Source organism: Morone saxatilis, unplaced genomic scaffold (assembly GCF_004916995.1).
Source record: "Morone saxatilis isolate NCDOM2014 unplaced genomic scaffold, NCSU_SB_2.0 Contig10, whole genome shotgun sequence".
Lineage (NCBI taxonomy): Eukaryota > Metazoa > Chordata > Actinopteri > Moronidae > Morone > Morone saxatilis.
Window position 1 is genome coordinate 6,697,329 of NW_023339652.1, and position 9,724 is coordinate 6,707,052.

Genomic DNA, 9,724 nt, shown 5'->3' on the forward strand with positions numbered 1-9,724 from the left:
TTAAACACAAGCCCAGTCACCTTCCCTCTCCCTCTCCCTCCCCCTCCCCCCCCCCATGCCCTCTGCTCCTGCTAAACCAGCTCTTCTAGTTCCCTCCTTTGTCTGTGTGTCAAAACGAGCCAAATGTTTTTCTTTTTCTGCCTGCTGCTAAGCAACCTGGGGGATTCAGAGTGCTGCAAAGGATTGCAGTCTTAATCCAAACTCTGGGTTTTGCAGAGTCAGCTGGTTCGGGTGCAGCGGTATTGTGCATATCGGTGCCCTGGCAGAGTTTTTTGAGAGAAGAAGGTACCATCTGTCGCATTGCTATCATTTAAGAGGTGGAAGCACTGGCAACTCCATTTGGACGGAGAAAGGAACCCCGGAGTTTTATTCCGAACGTCCAAAAAACATCATGTGCATTTGGACTGGAAGTGATTGGATTTGCTGATCAGGACAAGCATAAGTCCTTTTAAGGGAAAGCAGCAAAGGGCTTATTAAATGTTCCACAGTTCCTCCCAAAAATATTGAGCTACATCAACATCGCTGACAGTCATCCAGTCCATCACTGAGGCAGATTTTTGTCAGTGTACAGGTTTGGGTTTCAGTTTAAACACAAATTATGGCACCATTTCTTTATCAAACTGAGCTACAGGTCCAATATCAATTGTGTAGCAGGATAATGTGCTTATAGAATGTGACCTAAAATCTATTTACACACAGTGCGGTTACTGTCCCAAGAGAGGGGTGGCTGTTAGTGAGGCAGGAGAATTGCTGACTTGATCTATCCATTCCTTCTGGCACAGATGGCCCACTCAGACTTCGAGGTCAAAATCCTATCTGGGCCTCAGCATTGTTTAGCTATGTGCGCATTTTCTGGTTTAAGTTTCTACTATGGAATTTAAAGAGTAAGGCCAGCCCTTGATTTAGAATCATTTAATAATACTGGATACTCAGTAAATAATGACACTGCTCACAGTGGATATGATGCCAAGATAGGAAATCTTTTATTACAGAGAAAAAAAACTTTTCTTCCAAAATATAGAAATCTGTACAACTTCCGCACAATCAATTTACATGAACTGTACAAATTTACAGCAGTTCATCACAACATACCCAAGGAAAAGAAACTGAACACAATAAAGATGTACTGACATGAGATCACAAGATAGACAGCTTTTCTTCTTGGGTAAGCTCAGATTTTTTTGTCTATTTTCTGGTTTTTTTAGGTAAATAGAAAAAAAAAAAAAAAGGAAAAAAAATGAAATGAAAAGAAAAAAAAAGCAAAGGATACGTCTACACTTACAGATCATGGAAACTAATATTTTTTTTTACCAAAACAACTTTGGTCCTTGCCAACACTCCCATCACAAATGGCTTCACTTACGAAAAGAGTTATCCATGTTAAAAGATGAAATACAAAAAAGGAATACATCTAAAAACACCTCAGGATAGTAATTATTGGCACTTCCCATGTGTAATGTTATGTACTCTACCATTTGTTGTACAGTTACAATACATTCTACAATATGTAACACACCTCAAATGTGAAAGTGGCAATAATTCAACTAATCAATGACAATTTTGACGACAACAACAACAACAAAACTGCTGTTCCCTTCCTGCTTCATGTCTTAACATGCACAACGTTTCCACAAGGGTATTTATTGAATGTCCGAGGCCTGAGTTTGGCAATACATTCCAGGAGAGACTCCTCTGTCTCAGAAAAGAAAATGTCACACAACTTCAACTTGACATATTTAGTGCATTTTATGTGCTATTTTACCTCTGACTACTCAAAGCACTCTCACGACAATTCTGTTACCTATGTGCGCACAAGCTGAATGGATGCCATTTAAAATGATTATTACTGAGGACTTAAACCATTTCGGGTGGTGGTAGTACAGTTGAGAAGGTGTCGAAGGGGTATTTGGGTTTAATTGTTTTAATTTTTTTGTAGCTCTAAAAACAAGGTCTGTTAAAAGTGGGTTAAATCACCAGACTAAAAATCCCCTCAATAAAGAGGACAATAAGGAGAAGATGGGGATGGCAGAGTGGAAAGATGAGAAAACCTACCAGTGTGACCATAAAATACATCTAGAGAGAAGTGAGACGAGACGATCACCTCGTGTCCGAAATATAGACCAATCTCATAACATCTTGTCACATGACATTTAAAAAAAAAAAAAGAAGCTATAATGGAGCAGCATGATTTTAAAACTGGTGTCCACCATGGAAACCAAAGCTCTGGGCTCCCATCCCAGCGAGCTCCTCTCCATCTGGCCCAACATGGAATCACTGCTTTTCACAGATTGCTGAAGGGAGTATCAGCAGAGAGCAGGGGAGGGGGTTTAGGGGTTGCAGTGCGTCAAAGGCTATAGCTCTATTACCCATGATCCTCTCAGGCTTAGGGGAGCTTAAACACCCATAGGTCTGGTGATGAGCAGTGAACCAGCCTGCTGTGACAGATTTGGCTAGCGGCTAAGGCCCGAGCAACACCCGAAGCCGCCCCCGCATCTGTTCCAGCTTGCTGGTAGCCACTCAGCACCCGAACTAGGAGTGAAGTGGGGGTACGTCAGACAGCCATCACATCCTTTCATATGCATGTAAACAAAGTCGCTACTCAAACTCAGTAATCAAGTGCAGCGCAATCCAGTGAGATGAAAACAGAAAACAATGGCCTAGTACCCTCAGTTCTTCATCTTTGATCCATGTTTCCTCGTCTCTCACTAGACCCCCTAGTGCAGCTTGAGCACGCCAAGCGCGTGTGCTGGTTTTCATTTTATTTTATCCATCACTGCTGAGGGAGGGTCGAGGGCTTCTGGTCAGTGTGGGGGATGTTGAATAAGTCCAGAGGGGGGGCTGGAGGGATTTTAGCTGCCCTGGACAAAAAGAGTCCGGCCCTGGCCCCCCCCCTCTCACACCAGCTCCCCATCCCCACCTTCCTTACCCAGCTCCCTATAGTGATGGATGATGATATGTGTCACATTAAGTCTACCTGCATCCACAGGGGGTCAGCTAGCAGCATGCTGGCTTGCTTTTGGCTGAACAGGAGGTCTGAGCTGAGGGGTGATATGTGGCACTTGAGGCACTCTAACCCCCCCACCCCACACACCACGAGGGGTGAAGGAAGGGGGGGGGGGGATTTGAAGCTGCCAGGCTGGAAAAGGGGGACACCTCCAGTGAGGGTCCGGACAGCACGTTGAACCAAGCTGGCTCGGATAAGCCTGATATTAGTTTAAAAATTACGAATGGCTCATAATTCATGACAATGAGGTCTCCGTAAGGCAATGCACCTCCAATGCACACGAGGGAAAGTCCTTGGAGATAGCTAATGTAAATGAAAATAGAAGGCTGACAAGGCCTGGTGTTTAATTCAAGTTAAAATTAATCTCTGAACAGTCGGCGCTCCAGACCTCCCTTTGGCCAAAGTCTCACACAGTCATCACTTAGTCCAGACCTTTCAGACTAACTTTTCTCTATCAGCAACACAAATCACCATCTGTGTGTGTGTCTGAGGGGGAAACAGCTTAGCTCTGCGTCCTGCCAGAGCGAACAGTGCCATATGAACGGATGACAGAATGTTGCTAACATACCACCAAAAATACTCTCCACCTAAATAAAGTGATCTGAAATGTTCACAAATACAGTGTAAAAAAAAAAAAAAAAAGGGTTCGAAATCCAGAGTTGCACACTCCCAATTCAATAGACATCAGTCTATCCCAACGTGGGAGCTACAGTATGAACAAACGGCTAAAAATGAGGAGGGCAATAAAAACGGTGTGAGAAGATGACATTCGAATGGATGGAATGCAGGCGATTTTCTCTAAATGTACACATCCCACACAATCTAACGTCAAAGTGCATTCAATGTCAATTCTAACAGGGCCACATGACCAAACGTTGGGGAAAATAGGCTCCCCCCTTTGCTACACTTCAAATTTTGGTGATGCAGGAGATGACAAAGTGGAAGGAAAAAGGGGGCAAAAAAATCAACACCACGGGAACTTGATTGTGAATTTCAACAACATTCATTAACTGAGGGGAGGGGGAAGGAGACGGACCCCCTGCCCTCCCCCGAAAAGCTACACATACATGGGTGATGGGAGGGCGACAGTGCAACAGGACACACTGGTATCCATAGGTAGCAGGTGTCACAACACATTCCACTTGCACTTACATACAGGCCGAGAGAAGTTTGACATGAGGGTTTTTCTGAAATCAGTGTTGATGGTAGAAAGAGGGAGGAGGAGAAGTTGAGACTGAACGCCTTTTTTCCAGCTACAAGATAAAGAAAACTAAATTCCCTGTGGTCCAAAAATGGTTTTTCATATAAAATAGAGATGCTTTCATTGGGCGTTTCTTTACCTTGCATGGCGAAAGGCTCAGTCTAAACCTCAACTTCCCCCTCACCCAGGAAACAAAACAAAATGAGTAAAAGCAAATTGAATAACCTCTTGATTTTGAAATTCGAGGGGTGGTTCCTGGTATAAATCCCTTACAATTTAGGTTTTGGTGTTTTGCGGTGGTGTGTTGAACATGTACCCATAGTAACCACGAGTAAGAAAAGTGCAAAGTCAATGATAGCCCCTTCAGAGATGGAGCTGATCACCATGCTGTTTACAGTCGAGGGGGGGTAGGCGGAGCCAAGTCTCCATGGGGGGTTCCTGGTTGGTTGGTTGGTTTAGCTGCCCCAACAGTTCCATTTCCACAAAGCTTCTCCTGAAAAAACGGAGTGCCCAGCTGATCCAATAACACAACAGAACAGATGATAATGGGGAGAGAGGGTAAAAAATATCAAACCTACAAGGTTTCCATCACCTGGACGATAGGCCACATCCTCTATTTTTTTTTCCTTTTGCTTTTTTCTTCTTTCACTATTTCATTTCATATTCTTAGCTTTAAAAAGGCTCACCCTGATCTGGTCATAAGATCTGACCAGCCACGGCGTGACCCTGAACGAAAGTAGGCCGGGGTGACGTTGTGCCCCTTTAACTGGACACAGTCATCATATTGTAGGTTTTGGAGGGACTGGTTCTGCCCAGCACCATCAGTTCCTCCTTGCAGCTGATGTGACTGTCCACCATGTTGCCCATCGGCCCGTTGTTTCCTGAGGGGGAGCCGGTGACAGCGGTTACCGGCATTCCTGGGGGGCAGGGCTGCGACTCGTACAGGACGCAGATGGAGCCGTCCTCGCCGATGCGGTAGGACACCTCGAAGGGGTCCACCCACAGCGTGAGCTCACTGGGCAGCAGCAGGTAGAGTTGCTGGATGGTCAGGCCGATGCGCTGGCCCGCCTGCCCCACCAGTGGGTCCATCTTGTGGTTGATACGGATGCAGCGGTAACCTGAACCCTTGCAGGGCCTGTCTGGGAACCAGTGGTGCTTATATTGCTCTGTGGGGAGAGAGGGGAGAGGATGGGAGGAGAAGTTTAGCTTTGGAGTGATAACCATCAGCTTGTAACAACATGTAATGTTGGTTAAACATTTGCACTAATGAGGATTCAGAGAAGAGGGGGGAAAAGGTTTTACTAGATTACTAGGTTTTATATTGTTGCTGAGTAGCAAAAACACTGGACTATAGACGGCTGAACAAAGGTCGAAACAGAAAGTAGACAGACTGTACTTTGTCCGTGTGATTTAATCAACATATTACGGCTGTAAACAGTTTATGTCAAGATGGATCATAAAAAGTAAAAATAAAAAAAATAAAAAACAGTTTATTCAAAGGGTCCAATATGTGATATATACTTTTATTTATTATGATCTAAATATAAGTTAAAAATTGGTCTAAAAGGTTAAATTAAATTGAATCTCAAACATGACTGAGCGCGTACTTTTAGGTTTTCTCAAAATGTTATTTTGAAAAAAAAAATGAAATGTGAAAAAATAAGGCTTATTAATTAAGAGTAGAAGTAGAAATGAATCTAAATTTTCTGCCAGGATGCAACTTAAGCCGTTATAAAATAAGACAAAATAAAAATCAAAGACATTATGATGCAATAGGCAGAAAAAAACACTTGAATCCATTTAATGCAGTCACCACATAAAAAGTATCAACCATGTTACTTCTGTGATAACGAGCTGTACCGATGGACATTTTACCAATGTTAGATTTAGCCTGGAGCTCATGTTGAAAACAAAATCTCCATAGTGGTGTAATTATTCCTAACAAAGTGTAGTTGTGTGCAGACGTTCAGGAAAGGGAAGAACAACATCACCACCTGTTACAGGCCTGATAAGCGGCCATAAACAGACGGCCAGCGGCACCCTGGGCCTACGTGACAAAAAGAGGGCCGTTGAATTGCACAATCCCTCCCCTGGCCGCCGTCAGTGTCACAAAGTCTCCCGTGACTGGCTGAACAACAAAAAAAAAAAACACACCAAGTGTCAAAGTCCCAGCCAGCCATCTGGGCCAGCGGGCTCCGCCTCTTAAAGGGAAAGGACCCTGTTTTTCTTTTTCTCGTCTGGGTGGAAGTTTTTGGAAGGGCAGTGAAACTGGTGATTCAGCGTGACGCCACTCGCCAGAACGCTTCAGGCATGTTCGTGGTTAAGATGATGAGAGGAAAAGAAGCCTGTTGACCGTCTGATTTTGGGTGTATGAGGAAGTAAAATATATGGCTCATTCTTTTCCTGCGCGTTCACTTTTGCGACATAAAAAAATAGGGGCTTTTTCATTTCTAGGACCGCTGGATACATCCGCTTTGTTTTCGTTTACCAGCCCACCTCCTGTTTACTCTGACAGGGCTCATCCATACTGAACTCCCATTGATGCCAATTTCAATGTGGCCAGTTTAAAAAGGGGGGGGATGTGAAGTAGGCCAGCATTCAGGCTCCCAGAGGCCACCTGTATGCATCCACAGGATAATAACACCCCCTTAGCCTATCCTCCCCCCCTCCCCCTCCCCATGTGTCTTATCACAGAGGGCTGTATACTGCTGAGCTAATGGAGGGGCTGGCACTCTACAAAGAGCACACGCGGCTGGATGATCTTTCAGGCTCGGACTGAGCCACAAAGGCCGCCACCTACAAACCCTGGAGCAGCTGGGAAAGGATCAGCTCAGTGGGGCCTATTCTTAAAAACGAGGGCACATGGGAGGAAGGAGGGGGGGGGGATGGGAAACGGAAAAGTAAGCAGACGATCGAGTGCTTAACCTAAAGAGTTTAATGAAACTGGGTTGTTTATTCAATGTAGCTGACCCCTGAAAACCACAAATGTGTGGGTATTCCCCACTTAAAGCCTGGAAGATCAAATCACGCCAAAAAAAGCGGAAGACTCGAAATGCTAACTACACTTGCACAACTGTCGTGGTTTCAATCTGGTCATTGGGACTAATTTGTCTACTTCCCTTCGCTCAGCACAAACAAGGGGACGCGAGGCACTCTGCTTTTCAGCATGCAGACACAATAGTGGGTGATTGTGATGTTTCCAGGCACAAAAGAGCTCTGACTGGCCTAGTTTAGTAGCAGTGAGCCCCACAGGGTACTACCACACACTCACTTTTGTTTCCACACATTTGCCTCGTGCTTAAAAATAAAACATTTTCCTTTTAATTAGATGATACTCAGCCGTGTAGTATTTTTAAACAACGGTATTTTCAGAGCAGCCTTGCAAATGACAGATTAAACCTTATTTACGTCGCTTTCAGTGAGTAAGTAGTGTGGGTTCGCTTATTTTTCTCGTGGATTTCCCCTCAATTTCCTTCCTGATTACTCTGCGCTGCCCTCCTATAGGAGCCCACCATAACATCCCCTCCCCCACGTATGGGCCTCGCTGCAGACGCCATTCAGCTCCAACTTTTGTCTGTTTACAAACACCATCGTGGAATCGCGCTCCCAAAGACCTTTACGAGGAAATCTAACTCTAGATTTGCTTCAACTAAAATAAAAAATCCTCAAATATACAATACACATTATATAACACACTAGTGCTACACAGTTCTTTATGGCTATCGTATATTTAGCTGCAAACCTACAATCTGCCTAGCAGCCTGTGGTGTTTTTAAATAAGTGAGCTTCTTATGCAGGAAATGTAGGTCATCAGATGGAGTGAAGCAGATGTATGGCAGCTTTAGAGCCCTGTGACTGGAATGTGTTTACAGCAGGAAATGAGACGCAGTCCCCGAGCACCAATGTTCTCTAAAACACCCAGTAATGCTCAAGCCAAGCGTACAGGCTAAACAAAAGAGGCCATAAAAAGCTACATTTGCTCGAAAATAAACTGACAAAAGGTGATTTGATTTTTTTTTATTTTTTTTTTTAATAGTGAATGTGTTTTACGCCATTAAATGAATGGGGGATGTGCTAAAATAGGCCATTTCAAACTGCATCTTCCAAATACATAAAAAACACACAACTAACAGAACACTAATTGTGTATCAAGGTCATGAAATTACCGTTTAAAAACACACAAAAGTCGCAAAATGTGATGACATTAAATGGGGGATTGAATGAAAAAAAATAATTCGAAACAATTATTAGTGCCCGTATTCAAAGAAACCGTGTTTTCGTTATTAACCCCATTTCGTCAATGCATTACGTAATTGAGCTCACTAGAGCTTTATCAACCGAGGCGCACTTCCTTGTTTGAGCCAAGCGCCTGTGCCCCCCCCCCACCACTTCCCCCTTTTTCCTCTTACAAACAAAGTAACTAACCTAACTGCCTTATTGGGGGTTTTTGATACAAAATAATCGACTGTATCAATTTTATCGTCGACGAAAACATCCACGAACCTCTCGCTGTGTTTATACTTTGACGGTTTTTCTCTCCCTCCCCCTCTCTCTCTCGCTCTCCGACGTGCGCAAACAGTGGTGCGCGTTGGTATCGCTGATAGTGATACTCGGGGAGAGAACAAAGAAAGGCTTCTTATGAATCCTTCTCAAACCGATTAAATGTCGAATTTAAGCACTTACCGCCGAAACAAAACATAAACGTAACTCTCGAGAGTGTATTTTAACACATGAGGTGTGTTTCAAGTGGTGTTTTGTGCGTGTATGTGGATATTTGTCTGTTTTTTTTCTTACCTGCCAAAATGTCCTGTAAGCTTTGGCTGAATGTTTGGACCTGTCGGTCGTTTACGTGTCCTTTTACCCTCAGAAATCTCGACAGAAATCCGACGGCGGCGTTGATCTCTGGCTTCATCGTTCCCCGGGCACAAAGGGTATGCATTGAGAAAGGCAACGGCGACGATCCGCGCGGGATTGTTGTTTTTCTCTACGTGTTTTTCCGACGGTCCGTCTCCACTTCTGAGCAGCGATCCTTATCGGTTGGCGCTCGCGTTGTTTCTCTTGGCATTTATTTGTCGAGGTAGAGGAAAGTTGTTGGGTTTTTTTGTTGTTTTTTTTGTTTCTTTCAGAGAGAGAGAGAGACCGTGTACCAGGACGGTTCAGTGCTGGGAAACAGACGCCAGGTATTGGTAAATACAGGGGGTGGAGGGGGGGCCCTTGGTGCCACGTTGACCAACCCTCCCTAAACACTTTCCTTCTCCAGAGTGAGGCTCAAAGCGTCGGGGAGAGGGTTTTTATAGCGCCCCCTCCCTCCCACCAGCCTCCACACAAGCTGCTACAGCAACAACAGCTCAGCCAATCCCGAGCCGGCCTCCGTCTGACGAGCCACATATAGGAGGAGTGCGGCGGTCACGTCACAGCTCTGAAAATAAACAGAGGAGCGCAGCATGAAACGGTGCTGCGTTCACAGGCTGTCGGAAATAAAGGGAGGAGGGGGTGTAGAGAAAAGAAAGAAAAGAAAA

The 9,724-nt window shown here is 44.5% G+C and overlaps 1 protein-coding gene across 1 annotated transcript; it reads right to left on the reverse strand.

The window, feature by feature from the left end:
* Positions 1–959: 959 nt before the first annotated feature.
* btg1 (B-cell translocation gene 1, anti-proliferative) lies at positions 960–9,483 on the reverse strand. The gene is made up of 2 exons (XM_035678533.1): positions 9,000–9,483; positions 960–5,371 (listed from the first exon to the last, which is right to left on the reverse strand). Exons 1-2 carry the CDS (start codon positions 9,142–9,144, stop codon positions 4,968–4,970), a joined length of 549 nt encoding a protein of 182 aa, XP_035534426.1. The 5' UTR covers positions 9,145–9,483; the 3' UTR covers positions 960–4,967.
* Between the last annotated feature and the right edge of the window lie 241 nt (positions 9,484–9,724).